Source organism: Seriola aureovittata, chromosome 6, assembly GCF_021018895.1.
Source record: "Seriola aureovittata isolate HTS-2021-v1 ecotype China chromosome 6, ASM2101889v1, whole genome shotgun sequence".
Classification (NCBI taxonomy): domain Eukaryota; kingdom Metazoa; phylum Chordata; class Actinopteri; order Carangiformes; family Carangidae; genus Seriola; species Seriola aureovittata.
Genome location: NC_079369.1, coordinates 530,001 through 554,834, shown reverse-complemented (window position 1 = coordinate 554,834; position 24,834 = coordinate 530,001). Strand labels below are relative to the sequence as shown.

Genomic DNA, 24,834 nt, shown 5'->3' with positions numbered 1-24,834 from the left:
CAGCTGACTGACTTATTTAAAACTAATCACCTCCTCGTGGTTGTATCCCTCCGCCACAGACTATATCATATAAAATACTAACTGTGAGCTTGACCTTTGACCTTTAGCCATCAAGATCTAATCAGTTCATCCTTGAGTCAAAATGAACGTTTGTGCCAAATGTTAAAGTTCCTTTAAGGTGTTACGGAGATAACGTGTTCACAAGGCCAAAACATTGTTTTGTGAGGTCACCACGTCCTTGACCTTTGACCTTTGACCCCCAAAATCTAATCTCAGTTCATCTTTGAGTCCTAGTGAATGTTTGTGCCAAATGTGAAGCAGCTCTGTCGAGGCGTTTCTGAGATATCGTGTCCATGAGAACGAGACAGACGGACGGCCTGAAAACAAAATGGCCGCCGCTCTGCCTGTCGCCGGGCGGAGGAATAAACAGCCCACAGTGGTTAACAGACACAGCAGGGGTGGAGCTCCTGACTGACACTAGGAAACAACACAGCACTGACAGTAAAGGCGGCCGTCACAGCAGCGGTGGGAACAGACACTGTACCTTTTTCTCTGGAGAAAACCTTAGAGGTTCTACAATGTACAAGTCATCTGGACCTACTGGGGAGGGGAGAGAGGGGCGTGGTTAATGATGGAATGGGAAACAGGAATACATACATGTAACAAGCATGACGTGACCTTGCAAGTAGTTTCATATAATGCATCATGGCTTCATGTCTGCACAACACTTTGACTAGAAGAACTAGAGGAAGCTCTAATCACAGAGAAGCATTAACCACTTATTCTTTTATTAATTACTACTTGCAAAAGTCCATGAGCCAGCGAAGCATCGAGCTCTATCATTACACTCTTCAGCTGCATGTGGCACAAGCTGGCGATGACAGTCTCTCAGCTCAAGGGTCCACTCACTCTCTCTCTCCCTCTCTCTCTCTCTCTCTCCCACACACTCAGCTGAGGGATAATGAACAGCAGAGGGAGTTTTAGGTTTCATGAGTCACAGATTTTATTCTTCTGTTTCCTGCAGCAGCCTCTCCCTGCAGGGGGGGGGGCGACCCCCCGGGACGTCAGCCGCTGAGCGGGGCAACATGCGTGAGAGGAAACGGTGGAGATAGAGAGAGAGGGAGAGTGGAGAAGATGGAGGAAGGAGTGGGCAGTGCGTGGATGCGGACAGCTGAGCGGTGCGAGCTGCGGCGGCGTGAGACAGCTCGGCCTGACGGGTCTACGCTGCTGAGAGCGGACGCTTCACGCCTCGCAGCTGCTCGTGTTTCAATGGCGATCAATGGCAGAGGGAGAAACACAAGAGAACATTACAGAGAACCGGAGGAGCGGCCTGAGCACAGTGTGTACGCTGTGTGTGTGTTTTCAGAGGGGGGGGGGCTCTTACCTTCTGTGGAGGACAGGTGGAACGACTTGGAGCGGACCAGCGGACAGGTGACCCTCCGCTTCAGGCTCATGTCGTCGTAAGAGGAGAAGCATCTGAGGAGGAGACGACACTGACGTCAGCGCCAACACTCACAGGAGAGACAGAGTGTGTGTGTGTGTGTGTGTGTGTGTGTGTCACACCTTTTAGGGCTGGGGTAGTGGTTGCTCTTGGGGAGGGCAGCAGCAGTGGTGCTGGGGCTGGGGGCGGAGCTGCGGCAGCACTGCAGACACAGCAGGAGGCCCAGAGACAGACACAGGACCAGAGACACGACCAGGTAACTCTGACGGTCGGACACCTGCCGAGACAAACACCCAGAGTGAAGAGTGACGCTGCAGCTCTGACGCCCGTCACCTCGTCAGGACCAGAGACACTGACGTGAGGATCAACCGCCGCACTGCACATGGAAACTGTTTAACACACGGCAACACATTCTGCTGCTGCGCTCATTTGCTTTACAAGGGTCTGCAAAACAAACCAACCCCAGTGTTTGTGGTAGAGGCCGAACACTATTTTTGGCTTTCGCTGTAAATTTAATTGAAATTCTTTTGCGGCCGTTGGCAGCTGCTTCTCTCTCAGAGCGCTGAGTATTTACTCCTCGGCTGGAAGCAGAAGCTTCTTCAGACAAAGCAGCTGACTGTTGCTCTCAGTGAAGGTCACTCAGCTGTTTCAGTGCGAATCAAACTCATTCTGGGAAACACCAGCAGGAATATCTGGGAGCACTGAAAGTCATGTTTGCTTCCTCCACATTTATCTGTTACCTTGAAATCAAACGGACTTCCTGTGTGCACACGGCCCGGCGACGTCTCTGTATATCTACTTCCTGTATTCTCTCCCAACTCTACGACTGAGTCCTGGACAAACTGTCCACAGGAGGAACGGCAAGTATTCAAACACCAGCCACATCATTCCCTCACAGCTTTTCTGTTCAGCCTGTTTTCATTCTGGTTTCAAACTGCTGAACATCCAACAACCCTCTGACTCAAGGTCACATGTCGAGTTTAAAGTCAGGATAAAAAAATAATCACATGTGGCTCTAATCCTCCTCCGTTTGGCGTGAGGCTCAATTTGAGAATAACGTCGGAGGAAAAGGAACTTGTTGGATGAAGAACGTGGTGCCGTCAATAGAGTCACAAATGAAATTGCTAAATTGAACATTGAGCACAAATGATTCGCCGGTTGCATCAAGCTGCTCACGGAAGCCGAGGCCATAAACATGAACCCGTCTCCAGTGAGCGAGCGGCAGGCGGCGTGCGCTGTGAGCTCTGTGGCGAGTGTGCGTCACCTCTCTCTGCAGCTGGCCGACCGCAGCCGTGAGATTTAACATCAGCTTGGTGACGTTCTCCAGCTGGTTCTGCAGCACCTGGATGGAGTCGGTCTGCTTCTGGTCCTGAAAGGAAAACAGTGACAGTGACTCAGCTGTTCAACAGGTGAGGACTCAGGTGTTCACTGCTGTGACGGACTGAACTCTGACGCACCTGCTCTTCAGCGATGCGGGACGTGTTCTGCAGTTTGATGATGGTCTTGTTGAACGCTCTCTGCATCTCCTCCATCTGTTTACGGTACCTGAAGAGGACAAATGCAAAACTGCTCATACCTCTCCACACACCTGTAGCTGTGACGCACCTGTAGCTGTGACGCCTGACACGTGTTATTACCACTTTATAACACGTTTACATGCACACTGATATTATTCCAAATAGATTCAGATCATGTAAAGCATCAGGTTCAGCTCTGGGTCAGAGTGACTTCGAGTCCTCGCCATCACCAGGATTAATCGTGGAATGAAGGTAAAAACTATAAAATCACATATATAAATAATTATAATATAAATAATAATCTGAGTGTCCAGATGTTTCACCTCTGGCTGAGCTCCTCCAGGTATCTGCTGGACAGACTCATGTTCATCTCCAGAGCTTTGATCCTGTTGTTCAGCCTCATGAACACGCTCTCCTTCTGGCTGGAGCCGTGCACCGCCGCCCCGTTCAACAGCACGCCGTTGCCGTTCGCCGCCCCGCCGTTATAATCCCCCCCGTTCTGCAGCTCTGCATAGAAGTCTGTGGCTGTCCGCTGGACGTTGCCGTTCCCGTTAGCGCTCAGCAGGTCCTCGTCCACCGAGTCGTCCGCCCGGGGGGGCTCTCCGGTCTGAGGGACAGAGTCCGCCTGCTCCCCGTGAGTCTGGGCGCCGCGTCTCTGCGAGTCGCCAGCGTCTGCGCCGGGCTTCGCTGCGTCTGTGTGAGCGTCCGTCGATGGGACAGCTGCCGGCAGGTCAGTGGGGGGGGGGATCAGGTCTTCAGGCCGTGATGCGGTGGGGAGCGGCTGAACAGGCGTCTCCTTGACGGGAGGAACCGTCACACCAGGAGACGCCGTCTCTGAGGACAGGGGGTGTGTGGGGGGGCTGACAGAGAGGGTGGGGGTGGTGCTGCTGGCCTGCTGCGTCTCTGGGATGGAGACTGCTTGAAGGGGGGGGGTGAGGACTGGGTCCAGGGCTGCGTCTTTGATGGGGGGGGGCAGCTTCTCCTCGTGGGTGGGGGTGGGCCGCGTCACAGAGCTGTGGACGTCTGAGAAGCTGTGTGGGGGGGTGATGGAGGTCCTGCTGGGCTCCAGCAGCATGTGCAGGTCTGGAGTGTGAGTGTTGACATGTGTGTGAGTGACGTACGCCTCGCCCTCCGTCTGGCCCCGGGCGGACACCTCGGGCTCCGGGGCCTTCTCTGTGAGGGGGAGGGCTTCCTGTGGGGGGGTGGGTGCAGGGACAGGGATGTGTGGGGGTGTGCTCGTGAGGACAGGTGTGTTCACTACCAGGTGAGTCTGTGATTGAGCGCTGGTCTGCCTCCGCCTGAGGCTGCGCAGCCTCTCCTTGGCGAGCCGGGCGGAGCACCAGCGGTGGAGCAGCTCCGGCAGAGTGACCACGCAGGACAGAGACAGGGAGGAGAAGGAGGAGAAGGGACAGTACGTCCGGCTCTCCCACTGGTTCCTGTCTGCCTCCCTCCGCGTCTCCTCCTCTCTCTTCTCTTCCTCCTCCTCTCCCTCCTCCTCCATCAGGGTGACGGTCGACTGTCTGGGCTCTTCATCCTCCTCCTCCTCCACCAGAGTGACGATCTGCCTGTCGTCGGGGGAGACGGGCGAGGAGGAGGGAGGAGGTGGGGAGGAGTCACTGGAGACGTTGGAGTCCTCCTGGGGGGCAGGGTGTTCTGGTTCTGCGGGCTCCGGTCTGGAGGAAAGACACAGACACATTAAGAAGAATGAACAGAAGGCGTTTATTGATCGCTGCGTGATGATCGATCACTGATCGGTTCTTACTCTGCAGAGTCGTGAGTTGTTTCAGGAGGTTTGGCTTTAACTTCTGTGCCGCCCGTCTTTCCATCCCCCTCCGCTGTCGTGTTTCCTTTGGACAGAAACAATGAACAAACTCAGGAGACACAGAGTGATCACCCCCCCGGTGTTACCACTGCACAGACGCTGCGAGGCTCCGAGCGCAGCCCTCTGCTGCCAAGCCGCCGTCAGGGAGTTAGAACAACACTGAACCGGTCTCGTCCGGTTCGGACCGAGCGCTCGCTCTGACTCTGTGGCTGCAGAGAACCAGCAGTGAAAAGACATTTCTCAGTTTAGAAAACTGACTTTGTGGATTCCCATTAAAAACATAACTCTTCATTTTTGTGGCAGTTGATAAAATTAAAAAAAGAACAACTTATTTTTGAATGTTTGTTTGGGTTCTTAGCGTTTAGAGAGAGAAGCACAGATCTGAAATCTAAAGAGAAATTGTAAAAGTGCAAGAAGAACTTGATGAACTAAGTTCAGTGGGACTTTTTGCTTTAGCTGGACGTGAGTGGGAGAAGCTGAGTCCAGTATTTGCTCAGTGTGGTAAACACACAGTTCTGCAGAACTCCTCCTGCCAACAGCCAAACAAACATCTGGCTCTGCTGCACATCGACGTTCAGGACATACATGTGCTCACACTTTAGAGAGCGAGGAGAGTGACCCAGTTTCAGAGGCAGATAATTCAAACAGTCTGTGTGTGTGTGGGGGGGGGGGGGGGGGCTGAACGGAGAGCAGGAAGAGTCCCGACTTCATCGTCACTACTGAGGGATTAACAGAACAAAGAAAAAGGGAACACATCTACAAACCAGAACTGTCAATCAATCAAAGGAACAGGTGCATTATGGGATCGAACAGTGACTCATGCTGAGAGGTATTTGGTGTCGTTGATCTGGAAATGATTGATTGCTCCACATGCAGCAGCCAGTCAGTCTTCATATTGTTCCAAGGTGTGGCGGCTCCGTCACAATGAAAACAAACATGTAGCGAAGACGTGACGTCAGTGACGTACAAACAATCATCAATCATCTCTGAGCTCGTCCTGAAGGTTCAGTTCAGGGGTTTGGTCATGTGACACCTCCTCCTGTAAACTACAGTCATCACAGAGGTGACGACCGTTCTCCCTCCTGAAATCTGAAGCTGGTGTCTGGCCTCACAAACAGCTGTGTACTGTTAACCCTGTATGGACGTGGCGATCACTGCCATGTAGTGTGACGTGTTTCAGGTCGGACGCTTCACAAACATGAACAGAGACATGGACAATCTCTGCTACTGTCAGAACAGCTAACGGCTAACAGCTAATGTTTCACTATTCACCAGAAATCAGTTCTTCTTCACTGCTCTGAAACAGTAGCTTCCTGTCAGGGCCTCTGTTCTGGAGCAGTGAAGAAGAACTGATTTCTGGGTGTGAAGCTCTAAAGGTTATTAATAAATGGGGGGGTGTCAGTGCTCAGGCCTGTGGACCAGGATCAATACTCTGTGAGTAATGTTCATGTTTCAGACTAAGTAAGATGACGGTCTGTTTGTCTCCTCACATTAGAACCAGATGGAGAGTTACAGGAACAATATTCATGTGAAGCAGGAAGGAACATAAAGAAGAAGAGTACCTCCTGTTTCTGCTCCACCCTCCAGCTCCGGCTTCCCACCCAGCACGTTAGCAGCAATGTTGTTTACCATGTTTAAGATGGCATCTAAAGGAAAGACACACACACACCAGTTATTTTCACAGACATGAGGTCCCTGGTTTAAAAAGAAAAACCCTGCTTGAGGCCACAGGCTCTCTCTCTCCCCCTCTTTCTCCCCCTCTCCCTCCACATTATTTCCTCTACTTTACTTTTCTGTCCTGAACTTTCTTTTCCAACAAACTTTCCTTCAGTCCACACGTTCTCTTGCTCAGCCCTCCGGCCTAAAAACAGCCCTTGTGTGTAGAGTTTGTGCTACCAATTCAGGAGACAGAGGGGCACCAGTGTGTTTGTGCATGTGAGTGTGCATGTGAGTGTGTTTGTGCATGTGAGTGTGCATGTGAGTGTGTGCTGTGCATGTGAGTGTGCATGTGAGTGTGCGAGGCCAAGTGGGTCATGATACTGAGGAAACATCCAACCCTCTCTAGGAATGGATCTACATCGTGTCTCTCCTGCACGAGGTCACGAGTCTCTGTTCGTCTGCCGCGGCTTTAGTGACATTTATTTTAAAGGTCTGAAGTTTCTGTTGCCACAGAAACAAGTGTTCACTGCTTGGCCCTGTCAAAATAAAAGCCCTGAAAGTAAAAGTCATTAAGTAGTGTGTTTTTAATTATCCCTCATTTATTTATTCAGTATCAGTATCTGTGTTGTTATGGTATAATTATTTACTCTTTGTATGTGAGTGTATATATAGTGTGTGTGTGTGTGTGTGTGTATATATATATATATATATATATATATATATGTACTTACTGGTTGCTGAGCCAAGCAGGTTTTTAGAGGCCTTGTCCTCTGACGGTTGGTAACCAGGAGGATAATCTGGAGACAGAGGTAATATATTTAAAATTCACACAACAAAATGAAATCACATTCAACATTAAATAAATGTTATTCTTTCATGGAGTTTCACAATAAAATACCACACAGAAACTCAGCAGGAAGAGTGGCAGCTGACATTAATAACTCAACATGTTTCACTAACTCACCATAGTCTTCATCCAGGTACTCCAGTCTCTCTGAAGGGTACTGAGAGTCAGCTATCTCCTCGTACTCCTCCACCATGCTGGTACCAAACACCCTACACACACACACACACACACACACACACACACACACACACACACACACACACACACACACACACACACACACACACACACACACACACACACAGTGTTACATGGACAAACCCACCTACAGGAAGCTTCAGGGCCGTTATCAAACAGCAGGAGGAGGTGTGATCTTTTCTTTTGGGGAGAGGAAACTGTTTCATGTTCAGTTCAGATTTAAAGAGGAGAAATGAAAACAGCTCAGTGATTGAGTCACTGTGTGGGTCGTATTTTATAAACTGTTCTTCAGAGGCAGAGAGTCTCAGTCTGTGAAGAGCTGATGTCAGAAATCGTGTTTTCTTAAAGTTAAAGAAGCTGCAGCTTCTTCAGAGGCAGTTAAACTTTCCCAGATTCCTCCTTCAGAAGATCCGGAGAAAATCTACTTTGACCTTCTAGTAAAAATGTGAGGGAAGGTTTTACAGCCCCACCCCCCTAACCCTAACCCAAACACCCAAACACCCAAACACCCAACCCCCAACGGCACAGCAAGCCCCTGATGACCCTGATGCTGTGGGACAGGCATGTAGCTGCACGTGCCTCACACTCAGCACAATAAGCCTCTCACTGCGCTCACACACACACAACTGAGCTTTTCTGTTCATTAGACTGCTGCTGGACTTTGGCTCCGAACATCACAGGAACATGAACTTTAGAGCGAATCTATACGTTCAAGGATAACAAAACTAAAATCACTGTCTGGATTTGATAAGAAGAAGAAGGAGAGAAGCAGAGGAGGAGAGAGAGATGAGATGATGCACCACAGTTCCTGGTATGATGGAACAATAGTTCAGTATTTACACAGATGATCCACAAAGGCCTTTTAAGAGAAAGAGGGTCGGGACAAGCTTCTCCGTCTTACCTGATGAGACTGAGGGGACAGAAATGTTCTGATCCAAAGTGCGAGAGCAGCTCAACCTGCAGGGACAAGGGACAAAGTCTTAGACTGAACACATGGTCCTCAGTTTCCCAGCAGAGCAGATCCCACTGCATTCACCCACAATCCACCAAACACGTGAAGATAAATACTAACATTACCAAGCGGTGCGTGCATGCTCTACTTGTTTAATATCTTTCACATGCATTAAAAGATGCTCTGCCAAAGTTCACCACTTAAAGTATTCCACCATATGTGTGTTTCAAAGCACATCATGACCTCTGACAGAGAGAGAAGAGTGCTAACCTTTATGTACTTGATGAACATCTGAAGCGAGAGAAAGACAGGAGAAGGACAGAAGGAGAGAAATAAAACAAGAAAAAGAAATCAGTGAAGACTGATTCAGGCTACGAGCAAGTCAAGGATCTGGTTACAGTTCAGCTCTCAAACACACTCACAAACACACTGACACGTTCAAGATCATCGTTCTGTAACAGGCGAGAAACTAAAGAGACGTTTAACAAGAAGACAGAAAGGAGCAAGAGACAGAGACTGAGGACAGACGTGAGACATCAGGACAAGACAAGTTTAAACCGATTGGATCAGAGCTCCTCGAACTTTCACACATAATCACTTTACGTAATAAAAACAGTTATTTGATAATTGAAGACATGAATGACAGTGAGCATCCACACGACACCCAGTCCAGAGAGGACGAGTGAGGGGACAGACAGGCTTTCAGTTCATCACATCACTCATTCACAACCACAGTGAAAACTCATGAATGTGCTGGACAATAACTGGAACTAAAGACGCCTCCACTCAGTCAGACGGTGTCTCTCGCTGTAACACACACAGGGACCAACACACTGAGCAACATGAGGCTGCAGGTGTGACTGAACACAGAGGATCCATCAACCAGCTGCAGTCACAGCTCCGCCTCACACCTGGAGCTCAGACCCACGCGCTTCTAATTTACCGTCTTGTTTAAATAGTAAATACACCTGCGCCCATCTGAGCACCCGCGGGTGTTGGTCTTTCAACAAGGTGCGGTCAGGAGCAGGAAGTGACCGAGCAACAGGAAGCTGCTCTGAGGTCAGTGACGTGTATTTCACTGTTGTTGTAAGGAGCAGTGTCCAGAGAGAGATCTGCTCCTACACACAAACACACACACAACGTGTACACACACACACACACACGCGCACACACACACACACACACACACAATGTACACACGCACACACACACACACACACACAAACACGCGCGCGCGCACACACACACACACACACAAACACACACGCGTGCGCACACACACACACACACACACACACAATGTACACACGCACACACACACACACGCACACACACACACACACACACAACGTGTACACACACACACAAACACACACACAACGTGTACACACACACACACACACAAACACACACACACACACACACACAACGTGTACACACACACACAAACACACACACACACGCGCACACACACACACACACACACACACACACACACACACACACACACACACACACACACACACACACACACACACACACACACACACACACACACACACACACACACACACACTCTTCCAGACTTCATTTGTCCGTGTTTGAGCCGTGCGATTCGTTCAGCCCCTCAGATCCGGACTCACTTGACGGAGTTAGTTTCAGTATTTAATCGACTCATCTCAACTAGAACCTGACTCTGTGACTCACTGTGCCGTTACAATAGTCCTCCACTCAGGTGGAGGTGCGCCTGGCTTTTAAAGGGAAGGGGGGATGGCACTGTGATTGGTTAAAAAAACTCCCATGAATAACTAAGAGAGGAAGTACAACACTTCTGACCCGTGCGCCTCGAGGAGCGTCCGGTTTTTATGCCATAAAAATATCAGAGGTGGTGCAGACACGCTGTAAATGCCCGTTAGATATAACTCAGAGTTTTCGGGGGGGTAACTTCATAAGAGAGGTGAAGATGAAATAATACACTCTCTCTCCCTGTGTGTGATACTCATGATCCTGCAGCCAACTCTTTAAAACCTAAAGTGAGAACGTAAACATCTATAATCCTTTACGGTCCCAGTAGCTCAATCTGCTACTGTCACCACAAGTTACATCATGACGCCCTGATGTGTATCTGCCCCACCCCGTCAGTCGGGGGGGGGGGGGGGGTCATAGGCAGCGCTGACATCATGGCTAATTTACCATGAAGTCATAAGGTCATAATGTATGTGTGTGTGTTTAACAGAGTGAATTCATTCCTTGTTTGCTCTTCTCCTCGAGACGTCGATGTTCTGTTGGAGCAGAGAGAAGAAAAAGGTCGTACCTTCACATATTTAGCGTAAAGCTGTTCGTCCAGTGGGAAGCTCTGGACGATGCGCTCGTCGCGGGCGTGGAACGTCCCCAGCTTCACCCACTTGTTGGTCGGATATCTGCAAACACAGCACAGGACAAGTAAGACGCGTGTGTCCGAGCGCCACGCCGTACTTACGAGAGAAATGTGGCACGTTCTCTGGGGCCGGGCATCAACGCCTCACTAAGACGAGGAGTCTGTCTGACTTTACGAGCTGCGTGCGAGACGACGCTGGAAATAAATCCTGAGGGACGAGACCAGGTCTGAGTGCAGAGTCAGAGCTGATGAAGGGAAGGACGTGGCTTTAACCTGCGATGATGCTGTTTGATCAAGTCTTCCCTTCATGTTTCTCACATCTTCACATTCAAAAAGCAACATGGAATGAAAAGCTCATCTGAGAGGAAGAATATGTCGAGCACCGTGGATCCGTGTTTCTGGAGTGTCGTGGGTGGAATATGAATACTGCAGATCCACACACACTAAATGGATGGATCAATATTATAAGAAATATATTTATTATGGAAAGTTTGTCCAAAAATAATTTTTTTCTGGCTTTGGTCCATTAAACCTGGAAGGCCAGACTTAATAAATAAGGGAAAGTAAAATGTGTCCCGTGTGAATAATTAAAGCTCTGGAACAACAGAACTAGAGTCTGGTTGTAAAATGTTCTCACTGTTTCTTCTAAAAGCTGCGTGACTGTATTTACAGTGAAACTGACACTGTGTGAAATATTAAGTGTCAAATGAATGAGAAATGAATGAATTACATTTTAAAGGCGATATGTTGGTGCATTTTTATTTTACAGAATTGTGTTAGTGTCAGTTGACGTGCAGCTGTGACTCTAATATCATGATTACAAGTTTCTGTTGATGCTTCCTGTTTCCGACACAGTGACGAGCCGCTCTTCATTACTGATCCGTTAATCAGCTGCAGATGACAGTGTACTGGGACTGAGACTCATTAGCATATGTGACACAAAAGACTCACGAACTCGCCTCCTATGAAACATGGCGTCCTGTTTGAGTGTTTGTGCACCTGGAAGAAACAAACCTGTCGCTGATGGAAACCAGGAAGTCTTTGGGTGTCGATGAGAAGAGCTCGAAGTTAGCGATGTCCAGCTGCTTGACTTGAATAGGTTCACAGAGCTCTATCACAAACCTGGAGACACGTTAAACAGAAGGCTCATTAAAAGACAAACAGATAAATATAAACGTCATATACAAACTGTCTGAGTCGTTGCACTCACCAGATTTTGTTGCTGCAGGGATTCAGCATGTACAGGTCCATGTTTTCCATGAGAATAGCTGAAGTGCTCTGAGTAAGAGACAGAGGAGTGAGAGAGTGAGTGAGTCAGCATCCACCAACACCATCACGTTTTCATTTTATTTATTCAGTTTCTTATATAACACCCGTTTAACAGTGAACAGCCCTGAGGACAGTTAAAGCTTCAGGGTTTGGTCCATGTGCTGACACAGTGACAGCCGTCTCCCTCGCTGTGTGAGTCTGTGCGTGTGCTGATGTGTGTTTAACCTTGGCCTCGTTGTTGGCAGACAGTATCTTGGCTCCACACTCCACGGACGCGTAGTTATTCTTGAAGTTTTTCTGGACCTTCTTCACGGGGTGGGGGCTGCCGCTGGCTGAGGTGTGGAGAGACTGACCTGGACAGAGGCAGCGTCACAGTTAGAGACTGTTAGAGACTCTGGAAAAAGAGCGCTGCCTGAGAGGAACAAGTGGAGAGGTTACGCAACACGCATAAACACACGCTCTGCTGACCACTGCACATGGCGTGCACAGGGAGAGAGAGGGAGGAGAGAGGGAGATGGAGAGAGAGCGACAGGAATAGAACATGAGGAAGGAAGTAAAGAGACACACAGAGGTACACGACGCTCAGAAAACTGCAGAGTGAAGCACAAAGAAGCAACACGATAAGAGCGTCTTCACGTCACATCAACATCTGCATGTTCTCTTTGTTTCCAGCTCTGAGAGCAACGAACTCAGAGCGGTGTTTGGACTTAATGGGACACTGAGCTGCTGATGGGACGTCTCTCTCTCTCCATCTGTGGTTAGGGGGTTTAATAATGTATGAACGCACTTACTCTTCTCCTTCTCCACCTCCATCACTTGTTTCTTCCACTCGTCGAAGGTGGGGATGTCCTCTTTACTCGGCACCGAGGGATCAGTCTCTCTGCCGATACTGGCCTCCCCCGCCTGAAACACACAGAGCTGCATCACACACACGACCCCCGTCCTGACATGTTTATTATCTGAGGACGTGATTTAACACATTTACAGCCGTAATGACAAAAGCATGATTTATTATTATAATATCAGTTTTCCAGTCCCGGGGTTTACATGACATGTTTAATGTGTAAAAGGGAGAAACAAACGTCCGACACAGACTGAACGTGCAGAAAATAATCTGTTGAATCATTTACATGGTGAAGCTTTTCTTCTCCTCCTGTTTGGTCTTTTAAACTGATTATTGATCAGAATCTGTCTCTGTGTAAACGGACCTATGACCTCCTCGTTACTGCAGCAGCAGAGTGTGTGACCGGTCTGATGGTGCTGACCGGACCTACACAACATATACATTAAACATTAAACAGCCTCCTGTCACAGCAAAACTGATACTGTAAAATGTTTTATTACCAACAATTACACAGAATATAAAGAGAAAATATTCACGAGTGGGGAGAGCGAGGAGAGAGAGCGAGGAGAGAGAGCGAGGAGAGAGAGCGAGGAGAGAGAGCGGGGAGAGAGAGCGGGGAGAGAGCGAGGAGAGAGCGAGGAGAGAGAGCGAGGAGAGAGAGCGCGGAGAGAGAGCGAGGAGAGAGCGAGGAGAGAGAGTGAGGAGAGAGGAGCAGGAACGGGAGGCTAAATAAGTCACTGAGCCCCCCCCCCCCCCGGCCACTACAGCACAGAGAAGCACTGAGCTGTGAATAATATTTTGATGGATTATGTAATCGCCCTGTTGGACCTCACAAGAGTCTGAGAATAAAAATGCTCAGACTCAGACGCTTGTTCTGTGAACGCCTCAACACTCACTGCAGGTGAGCGGCAGGAACATACAAACACAGAACGCACACAGGTAGAGTCCACCTTTAACCATCCTTCGTCCTCAGTTGACTTCACTCGCTGCCTGAAACATTCAAAGCTGCCCTTTGCTGGAACAGCTGCACCCCCACTGAATATGTAGGACTTTCAGTCCAGCCAGTGTCTGCAGCATTCAGCAGGAAGAAAGACGAGGTGACGGCAGCGTGTGACACTGTGCAGCAGATATCCGCCTCCCGGACCTCGTACACTGACGAGGGTCATCCTTGATCTTTGGGTCGTTCCAGCTGCGGCACGTTTAAAAGCTACTCAGGCTGGTTTAGCGCCTCCTCCGCTCTATTAGCCAGGAGATTCATTCTGTTCAGATGGAAGGAGGATTCCCGTCCTGCCGTCGAACAGTGGATCAGAGAAAAGATTCGAAACACCACGAGAGGCTCTACATCCAGATTCTACTGGAGCTCAGTTAATAACTGAAGAGGATCAGAATCTACGTTCTCCTACCATCCTCCGTCACTTTTAAATTACTGTTATTATTGTCTTTTTTCCCGTTCCAGTGCAACCTGCATTGTTGTGAACATCATCTTGTTTATGTTTGATACTGAAAATAAACCTTGTTAAAAGAAACTGAAACTACGAGCTGCTGACCTGCTGTTCTTGGTGGTGGGAGGTGTTGGCCTCCCGGTCCAAATCAGACAGCCCATCCTCCAGCTCCTGCCGCCGCCGCTGCTGCTGCTGCTGCCGCTGTTGTTGTTGTTGTTGTTGTTGTTGTTGTTGTTGTTGTTCCTGGTCCACGTTGCCTGGAGCAGGCTGGAGCTCTGCTTCCGGACCAGAACTGAGACTGTGGTCTGACCGCTGGTCTTCTACGCCGGCGTCGTCCACACTGCAGTCCAGACACGGGGCCAATGAGGTGGAGAGGGGAGGAGGGAGGAGGAGAAAGGGGGAGAACATCAGTAAGGGCGCAGTAATGTTGGACACATGATGCAGGTTATTGACAGTCCGTGGATGGGAGCAGGCAAAACGATGGAAAAAGGAAATGAAAAATAAAAAAAGCAGAAGTAAGTGGAGAGCAAGGCCAGCAGGTCGACGGATGCGCACAGCAGAGAGGTGCAGCTTGTACCTTCATTACCTGTCTCTGTGCTCTGATTGGCTCCTGGGGGTTTGAAACTCACCTGAGGAGAGGGCTGCCAAAAGGGGAGTTTTCACAGGTTGCCAGTTTGGGGGGAATGACCCCGCACTGTGAATCAGAGTGCTCAGCAAAGACAAAGCTGTCTACTGGGAATTCATCTCCTGCACTGGCAACCCGCACTGCACTGAGGGAAAGAAAGGACACGGTGTTTACCACACCTCCTTACACTGGGGGGGGGGGGGGGGGCACACAAGAGGGAGAGATCAACAACACAGAGCAGGAGAGAGGGAGTGAGGATAAAGAGAGGGGGGGATGGACAGAGGGGACGGAAAGGTGGGACAGACGTCGTCGTCGTCGTGGATTGAGGTTTTCTTCTCTGAACTAATCTCGGTCAAAGTTCCACGTCCTTGGCTGATGCTCCACAGACAGGAAAACAAAAAGTGTGCACGTGTGAGCGATCCGTGTAACTTCACAGCGCTCCACCACCACTTCATGAAAAGTGAAATATCAGGACGTGAGAGCGGCTCTCCTTTTCTCTCAGTGACCAAACAAAACCAGTGGAAACAAACAGAAAACTGAAGGAAACCAAAGTTAACCAACAAAAACATCAGCGAATGTGACGATGAGCCGTCATGAACAGACCCGGGTCGGGTTGAAATTGGCTTTAACCACCATGAGGTGAGAGATGTTCTACTGACTGTTCTGTGGTTAGAGCCAACCTCTGGCCCCCGACACCAGGTCCTGGACTGAGGGAGGGGTCTGAGCTTACCCTGTGTGGACTGGGCCGGCGCTCTGTGAGGTAGGTGTGTTGTCAGCTTCATCTGGGAGTGTGGCCTGGTTGGAGTCCAGACTGGGGTGTGCAGCAGGGCCGTCACTGTGGGTTTCTGCTTGGGCCGGGCCGTCTGTGGACACGTGGCCCTGTGCTGGAGCTGGCTCTGGAGTGGAGGACACCGGGGGGTCCTGGTCATGGTCCTGTGTGTCGGCCTGTAGGTCCGAATCAGTGTGGGGGGGCTCTGTTTGGGGTTGTGGCTCAGGAGCAGCGGATACAGTATCGGACTCTGGGTCCGGCCTGGTTTCCTCCACCTCCGCCTCCTGAGGATTCACAGTCTGGAGACAGAGACACAAAAACATCGTCCATCGGCAGCTTCAGCAGCATGAGCCCATCTGTGTGTGTGTGTGTGTGTGTCAGGAATCACACGTGAAACACACACACCTTCAGTTCGATTACATTTCTACAGCTTCACCACCGTTTACAACCTGAACCAGCTCCAGTTGATTCATTAAGTCCCGTTAAAAACACAGACCTACAGCTGGATGACACGTCAGTATAACTGTTACACTACCTTTATTTTGCGAGTGGTCAGTGTAATTCTACCTGTAGCACAGGTGTTACACTGGGAGCTGAGAGGCATCACATCCACATCACTAATCACTGTTATTCTGAGTGTGAATGTGAGTCCGTCAGTCGTCCTCCTCAGAGGATGAAAAGACAGTTTCTGTTTCTTTCTTAATTATAGTCCAGGCCTTTATAAATAGAACAATCTGTCTTTATTAATAGTGCAGAAGAATAAAAGGTTGAATAGTTGAAACGCACTGATCTCATGTTGGTCTTGTTCACAAAGAGCTTTACAGCTTGTGTGACGACTTCAACACTCCTCCTCTCAGTGTGTTATCATTTCATCACTCTCTCTTTGTCTTTACAGTCTTCATTGTTTCCTGAGTTTGTTTTCATTTATAACTTAATCATTTATCTGTGTGTGTGTGTGTGTTTTCTCTGATTGATTAGTATGTTTTAATACTGAATGATTAGAGACGGGTGTCACCTGTTCTTGGTGTGTGTAGCTGTGTGTTTCCAGCTGTAGTGCTGCTCTCTCCGTCTCTAGTCCCATATCGTATGATGTGTGTGTCGTCCACTCGTCCACCTGGGGACAAAAACAAATGATCCATCACACAGTCTCCAAGAGAAACCTCTTCTCTTCATCTTGAACAGTAATCAATCAATCAATCAATCAATCAATCAATCAATCAATCAATCAGACTTTATATGTAAAGCACTTTTCATACATACAATGCAACACAAAGTGAAGGCTGCAAAGCAAAGATATGTATTTTGTATTTTGGTGAATAAAACCATAAATGAAAAGTTAGACATTAAAAATCATAAAGTAGTAAAGATAAAATAATAAAAGACTAAAAGAGAGGAGATGATTGGAAGAGAATAAAAACAAAAACAAAAGCAGTAATAAAATAAATAAAAGTAAAAATTAAAATAGATAAAAGTAGAATATTAAAAAGGAAAACGTTACAGAAAATATAGAATAAAATTTGAGTAAAGGTGTTCAGGTGTTCAGGTTTTCTGTGGAGCAGTAATATAACGCTTCACTGCAGGTTTTCATTCTGACTTTAACTAAAGCCACAAGCAGCAGACCTGAAGGTCCTGGAAGGTCCAGAGGATAAAACCTGATGAATGAGAGGGACTAAGACCATGAGGACAATAAAGTAAAACAATAATCAATCACTCATCAGTAAATGACAGACCGCAGCAGCAACCATCAAACTGCTGGAGAGACTTTGTCAACAGATTGTGTTGATTTAAACAAATGCATTTTGTGTGTGAAAATGTCAGACGCAGAAGGTCTTTGCTTCTCCGGCTGAGAAAGAGGCTTTTATTGGACGGACAAAGAGTGTGTTCTGAGGCCGACCACAGACTGCCAGGCCGCTAACAATGACTCCCCTTCTTCTCTGCTGACACATGCATACCACACACACACACACACACACACACACACACACACACACTTCCCCAAATTATCACTCACTGATACACACACACACACACACACACACTCACTCACTCACACTCACTCACACTCACACACACACACACACACTTCCCCAAATTATCACTCACTGATACACACACACACACTCACTCACTCACACTCACACACTCACTCATTCACACACACACACACACACACACACACACACACACACACACACACACACACACACAACTTCGAGGGTCCATTCATAAGAGCTGAGGGTGCCGGCTCTGAGCCGGCATCGGCCCACCTCAGCAAACCTTCCTTATGAGACGTCTCCTCTCTGAACGGAGGGAACGAACTCCAGCGACGGACTGACAGAGGATCCGTCTCCGTGGTTACTGAGTCGTGAAGAAGAAAGAACAGAAAGGCTGAGGGGTGTGGGGGAGGGGCTTTGTGTCCTCTGAACTTTAACCACAGCCTATATCACCTCCATCTCTGTGACTTCTGGTACAGAGCGGACCGTGTTTCTGACGGCGTGTTTCTGACGGCGTGTTTCTGACGGCGTGTTTCTGACGGCGGCTCTAATCTTCATGTTACCACACGTTGACTTACACAACATCATTATGGCATGTAAAGGAAGAGAGATAAGACGCAGCCACCAACAAGTTTTCTTCTTCAACAAAGACTTATGTAACACCCTCCCCCCACACACAGCCTGGCCGCCGCCTCCTCCTCCTCTCTCCAAGCCTCCTACTTTTAACCAGGGGTTACTGGGTCACTAAAGTGCACCTCCCACCTCCCACCTCCACCCTCCACCCTCCTGGTGTTATGCTAACTCATACATTTCATCATGCGCGGAGATCTAATTATACTGCGCACCACTGCAGCAGCTCTGTGAGCCACACTAACAGTCCACTGATCTGTGGGGGATGTGACGGGCAGGACACAGTTTCTTTTGAGACATTAAGAAGTCGGTGTTTTATTTGATTTGAATCTTCTGTTTTCCACAGACCTTGTGTTGCGTGGAGTCCAGCTCCTGCTCCTGCTCGTGGCCGACAGGGTTGTTGTCCCCGGCTGACTGACCTGAGCCAGACGAGCTCTGCTCTGAACAAAACACATGTTGACTGGGGAACCTGCAACACAGAGAGGGAACGTTTGTCAGTCACAACTAGAAACACCTTATAACCCACTCAAGGCAAACCCCCCCCGCCTCCACCCTTCCTGTCCGCTGCCAGAGGTTTCCCATCATGCACTGCTACTGAGCTCTTCACCTGCAGCGTGCCGGACCGGACCTGGAGAATTACTGCTTCTGTGTTCATGTTAACAATGAGCTGAGCGCACTGTCCTCAACTTTTAGCACATGAACGCTCTGCAGTGACAGACTGACGGACGAGAGAGGGAGAGAGAGAGACAGCCGTTTTACCTTTTTACTGATCCGTCTTAATTATTTTATTTTCTTAATGGTTTTTAATTCAAACGTTTGATTTCTGGTGGTTTTCACTGTGTTTAATCTTCACACTGTCAGAGTTTATTTACAGCTTCCTTGATAATTCAGACTTTGAGCAGCACACTGTGTTTCCACCTGGAATGAAATGTGCTGTATAAATAAAGTTTGAAATGAAGTGAAGAGTCAAAACGAGAGGAGAGCGAAGGGCTGTCGAAACATGTTCCCCCCGCCATGACGCTACCTCACCCACTAACTCACACCTGGCGTCTCTGATGTGTGACAGTCAGCTGACTGCTGCAGAGCCATGAGACTCATTACAACAGATTGAATCAAAAACAAAGACGCTTCACACGCCGACTCCTCGTCAGACAGAACAAGACCAGAACCGAAACCGATTCAGTTACTAAACAGTTCATGTACTCATGTATACTGGTTCTATTATGGGGAACCACAAGCACGGACATGTGCACGGTACACCTGCTGAGACCTGAAGGCCTGAGTGTAACATCCAAAGACACAAAGCTGGGGAAGAAGCACCATGTGATTCTGAAACTGGAGCGCTCGAATACCAATGTCAGGACAGAGCGGGACACATGGACGCTCATGTTAGCGCCCTGACAGCCCGCCTGTCAAAGGGAGGGAGAGACAACCATCAGAGACAACCATCTGTCCCAGAGAGAGTCCTGTCACTCAGAGCGCGTCTCCGTCTGCACTCGCTTCATTAACATCTGAGCTGATTGGATGATGAGATAAAAGATGACAAGAACACCTGGAGAAGTGAGAGAACCTTGTGTCGTACACGCCATCACACTCAGGAGCAGAATTACTGCCTCCGCCGGCCTACAGGTCTCCACCACTGTTCCCCAGGTACAGCTGAATAATAATACAACAGTATGATGTCACAGTGATGTTGACCTTTGACCTTTTGGATATAAAATATCATCACTTTGTTATTTTATCTTATTAGACATTTCTGTGGAATTTTAATATTAATGATGATAAAGCTAATTTGTATTTTACCTTTCATACAAGAAATGACCTGCACCAGGTTCTTCACATGAACATAAAACATGTTAAAGCTTTGATCTAAAGTTAAAACATTAAAAACATTCAAATGAGATGAATTAATGAATGAAATAATAAATCATTCAATAAGAAGACGTTCAAAGGAAAAACTGAGCAGCAGAAACGTGACGCAAAGTTTAAAGTTTCAGAGCGAGTTAAAGTGAAGAAATAAGTTTGGAGCTTTCTTTTAAAAACACTTAGTGAGCTGCCTCTCTGATATCTACAGGTATCTATAGGTATCTATAGGTATCTATACCTGACATCTATAGGTATCTATAGGTATCTATACCTGACATCTATAGGTGGTGTGTTTTGACACCACAACGTGACATTTACCGCTGTCATCTTGGATCCCTGCTGATGATAAAATGTGTGCGTGTTCCTAAACGCCTCATAATATAGACTTCCCAGGAAGAGGCAGCTCAGGGCCACAGAGCCGGGAGGGAAACTTAAGAGTGAACAGACCATGAGCTAATATAGGCTCCTGGATAATTTTAGATCCATAGCTTGAGACTATGTTGTGGGGAGGACACCCTCCACATGACACCACCTGAAGACACCGCGGAGTTACATAACAGTCTGCTCTAAACATGAGATGCCAGAAAATCACACGGCCAACATGCAAAAAACCCTGCACAGGAAACTTTGTCAGTAATGACTTTATTTTTATTCATTTATCTATTTATTTGACCTCAAACTGACACAAATGTTTAGAACTGTTTTCTAATCCATTAAATGAAGCATTTGATTGAATGACTCAGATAGTGAGGGTCTGATTCAACGAAAGAAAGCGTGATCAGGTTACATGTTCAGTCATGTCCGATCTGCTCTTTGCTCCTCAGCAGGTGAAATCATGTCAAACAGCCGACGACACACCCAGAGATCCTGGCAGGTTACCATGTCAACCACAGGACAAGAGACGGGCCGTTCACAAGAACCTGGACACCAGCAGCAGGAATCGAGATGCAGCAACAAACACGTCTCTCAGATTCCTCTGAACCGCTCTCTCATATAAAATAATATAATCTAACATGCATGTGTACCTGTGGCCTACCTGCACATATAATTCATTAATACCTCTAATCTCAGACTGTAGGTCAGTTCAGGATCCACGGATCACTATTCACACACAGAAAAACACCTTTCATTCATCCAAACTCGTCATCTTCAGTCAGTGATCCGACGTGTTGGAGTTCAGAACTCTGCAGCTGCAGGACGAGTGTTAACTGGTTTCATTTCCTTGGCTTTCGTCGCTGTGCAGGACGCCACAAAGCTGTAGAACTGCTTCACAGTCTCACATCATGGTCTGAATACTTTGATTATTTTATATCAAGGTCTCCATGTTCCTGCATGTTCTCTGAGACCAGGTTTTAAACACTCTCAGCTGTGGGACCTGTGGTGTACGTCACGGTCTCCCTCTACACTGAAAACACTAAATCTAATAAAGGAAAATGCCCCAAAAAAAGTTGATGTCATTAAAAACCAGGAGTCAGAAGTGACCTGTTCATGTTCCCAGACTTTGTGTTATTATCCTTTTTAAAGGCTTCAATCAGTCTGATAAGGGAACACTTGTGTAAATACGGGAGTGACACACATCACACAGTGCAGGTCACACAGTAAACACTCCTGTGTAAACTTCCGTGATGGTTCATGCAAATCTGACTGACATCCGCGATGTTCATAGAAACTGCCGAGGCACAGATCGCTATTCAAATAATCAATATTCAAACACGGAGATTAAAATATGTGGCGCAATTCAAGACCATGAATGCCTCGTTCTTACTGAGCCACATGTAAACTGCCCCCCCCCCCCCCCCCCGTGTCATCGTCATGAATGAATGGAGAGACCTGAGTGTTGACATTCCTTCTGAAGGAGAGAAGAAGAAAAGAGGGAGAAAAGCTGCTGCTCTGAGAGGATCTGCGTGGGGGGGGGGGGGCGTACTGTGACCTACTTTAAACGGTTATACAACAGTGGGAGGGGGCACTTATGACCCACGAATGTAGAGAAAGGCAGAGAGCAACAGCAACAGAATGGATGTTTAAATGTACCAGTGGTGGGTGAACTGATGAAGGAGCCTGAGGCGAGACTAATGAGTCAGCAGCCTGTTCACACACTTCCTCATTCTCTCTCTCTCTCTCTCTCTCTCTCTCTGCTTCCTGTCCCACTTCAGGAGCACCGGGGGAGTTTAAACAATCTCTCTGTCCTTTACACCCCCCCCCCCCCCCATGACTGAACACCGTCCAATCCCTCTGTAATATTCCTGTCAGAGCTGAAGTCCACATGATCGGCACAGACAGACGGACAGACGGACGTCTCCTCAAACCGTCTGTGCTGGTTCAGACAAATCCCCTGATATTTCCTGTTGGCTTTGGGACCATTCAGACTCGGGGGACAGAGACATAACTTGACCAAATCAACTGTACGGCATCGTACCAGCCGACTGCGTTAACACAACACTGCAGAGACAACAGGCTGAAGATGATTTCATCTGCCAGCAGCAGCTCAGACCTCGTCACCAGCTGCTGTGGAAACCTGCGCTCTGATCTCTGCTCAGGCAGGATGTTTGTCAAGTTACTGAAGGTTTTCACCCTGCATGACAACATGTGTGGGCTTGTGTGTGTGTGTGTGTGTGTGTGTGTGTGTGTGTGTGTGTGTGTGTGTGTGTGTGTGTGTGTGTGTCTGCCTGTAGCCTTAGGTCCTGCTCTCTCTGTTCAGACCTGGTATGAACCATACACTGTAAATAAAGATGGACGTCGCCTCTGTGACGTCATCCACAGGTTTTTGAAGCTCAGAGTGAGCTGCTTCACTGTCGCTATCTTGGCAGTGCCTGACTCCGCCCCCTAACTCCTGGCTAATCCAAAAATGGTCAAAGAGGAGGGGCGTGTGTGGAGCTGAGATTTGCGTGTCAGTTTGTGGCAAGCATACACTCTCGTTAACATCGTTAGCACAGCTGGGCATCTTGCTCGAAGGCTAACACAAAGCTAATTCATTTGTTGGCTAATTAGCTTGCTAACGAGCTAAGCTAACAAGCCATCAATGGTGAGCGCAGACGCTGATACCTAACTGTGACTGCACCCACCTGTCGCTCAAAGAGGCCACGCCCCAAATCCTCCATAACTGTAGTCCTTAATAAAATGTAAACAGGTGAGTTATATAAACAGGTGAGTTATATAAACAGGTGTCATGAAGGAGGAAATCAGCTCTAGAGACCAAAACAGTTTTTGTACCAGGCTGTAAACATGTTTATTTCTGCTGTAAAGTTGGACATTTTAACATGGGAGTCTATGGGGACTGACTCACTGTTGGAGCCAGACTCTAGTGGCCGTTAGAGGAACTGCAGCTTCTGGTTCTTCAGTGTCGATGCTTGGTATTAACATCCGTCCCCCCCCCCCCGACCCATCCAACTGTCTGAAAGCAACAACCCATACGTAGCAGGGAAGTGAGATCTGAGCTCGATGACGCACGTGGAGACACATTTCAATGCCAGACGCACTTAGAGCTGACCACTTGTTTTCTGATTCACGACAGTTTGCCTTCGTCATCATGCCCTCTCGTGCACGCTCGCCTCGGTCACAACATGATGGTGCAGCACATGACGTGCATGACCGGAGCCAGGACAGATTAGCTGCTCTGTCCCTCACCTGGACTCCATCTCTGAGCAGCCTGTTGCTCTTCATTAGGTACGCACGCACGCACGCACGCACGCACGCACGCACGCACACACGCACGCACGCACGCACGCACACACGCACACACAATAAAAGGCCAAATAAATCCAGCTGTTTTCTTCCACATGAGGATAAATCCTTCAAGCAGGCGGAGGTCCCATGTTCAACTAACACACTCTGCTTGGAGTCCAGACAGAGAAGAGTCAGAGAACAGAGACAGAGCTGAGGAGAGAGAATCCAGGATCCACGTGGGCAGAGGGGGAATGTGGGGCAGGGAGATGTACCAGTAAAGTAGGCCAGCGCATCTGCCAGGCAGACAACAACCTGTCGTCACTGTGGAGAGGACAGGAGGGGGGGGGCGGGGCCTAAAAGCCTCTGTGGACTGAGCGTGTGCGTTCTAGTTTTCATCCACATCGAGGCGCAGAACGACGTAGAGCAGCAGTTTGTTCTAAACCCTGCTGATCCTCTGTAATCCTCTCCACTGGTGCATCCTCGCAGCAGCCGGGACGCTGGGCCTGAACTGGTGGATCGCTCTCTCGCCAACACACCTTCACACACACACAGTCCTCCAGCAGCCAGGACTCTAACCCCCTCAGCATGCTCACATTTACCCTCCAAGGACGGGCCCCCCCAGGCCTGTGAGTGACCAGAGAGGCTTTCCCCTCTACAGCCGACCCTGAATTCACACACACACAGTGAACTGCTCTGCCTGTGGAAACTCACAGAGACAGCTCGGGCCGCTCCGACTTCTGTCTCCAAATAAAATGGTTCTAATCAACACAGAACCAGGAACAAACTGTCGACGCCAGATGTTCTGCTGACCGCTGCAAATCTCACTGTTCTCAATCCATTTACTGAAGCATGTTACACTCACTTCCTGCTTTTAACACAGTCAGTTAATGACGGCTCATGTTTGTAGCCAGGAAACACG

The 24,834-nt window shown here is 48.5% G+C and overlaps 1 protein-coding gene across 8 annotated transcripts in view; it reads right to left on the bottom strand.

Annotated features, from left to right (window-relative positions):
- suco (SUN domain containing ossification factor) overlaps positions 1 to 24,834 on the bottom strand; it is a 39,155-nt gene that overhangs the window by 3,372 nt on the left and 10,949 nt on the right. For 3 of the 8 annotated variants that reach the window (XR_008828083.1, XR_008828084.1, XM_056378993.1), the window contains exons 2-23: positions 18,735 to 18,855; positions 16,778 to 16,876; positions 15,724 to 16,061; positions 14,998 to 15,138; positions 14,474 to 14,708; positions 12,874 to 12,985; positions 12,308 to 12,435; positions 12,024 to 12,091; positions 11,828 to 11,935; positions 10,751 to 10,856; positions 8,707 to 8,727; positions 8,386 to 8,441; positions 7,404 to 7,495; positions 7,171 to 7,236; positions 6,343 to 6,426; positions 4,721 to 4,805; positions 3,282 to 4,631; positions 2,899 to 2,986; positions 2,706 to 2,810; positions 1,564 to 1,718; positions 1,385 to 1,476; positions 545 to 600 (exon numbers count right to left, since the gene is read on the bottom strand). Coding sequence is in view for 6 of the 8 variants with exons in the window: in XM_056378993.1 (XP_056234968.1) it covers positions 545 to 600; positions 1,385 to 1,476; positions 1,564 to 1,718; positions 2,706 to 2,810; positions 2,899 to 2,986; positions 3,282 to 4,631; positions 4,721 to 4,805; positions 6,343 to 6,426; positions 7,171 to 7,236; positions 7,404 to 7,495; positions 8,386 to 8,441; positions 8,707 to 8,727; positions 10,751 to 10,856; positions 11,828 to 11,935; positions 12,024 to 12,091; positions 12,308 to 12,435; positions 12,874 to 12,985; positions 14,474 to 14,708; positions 14,998 to 15,138; positions 15,724 to 16,061; positions 16,778 to 16,876; positions 18,735 to 18,855 (3,706 nt within the window). In the remaining 2 variants the exon portion in view is untranslated. Of the gene's footprint in view, positions 1 to 544; positions 1,256 to 1,384; positions 1,477 to 1,563; positions 1,719 to 2,705; positions 2,811 to 2,898; positions 2,987 to 3,281; positions 4,632 to 4,720; positions 4,806 to 6,342; positions 6,427 to 7,170; positions 7,237 to 7,403; positions 7,496 to 8,385; positions 8,442 to 8,706; positions 8,728 to 10,750; positions 10,857 to 11,827; positions 11,936 to 12,023; positions 12,092 to 12,307; positions 12,436 to 12,873; positions 12,986 to 14,473; positions 14,709 to 14,997; positions 15,139 to 15,723; positions 16,062 to 16,777; positions 16,877 to 18,734; positions 18,856 to 24,834 lie in introns of those variants that run through there. The other 5 variants (XM_056378995.1, XM_056378998.1, XM_056378996.1 and 2 more) reach the window with 5 other exon arrangements.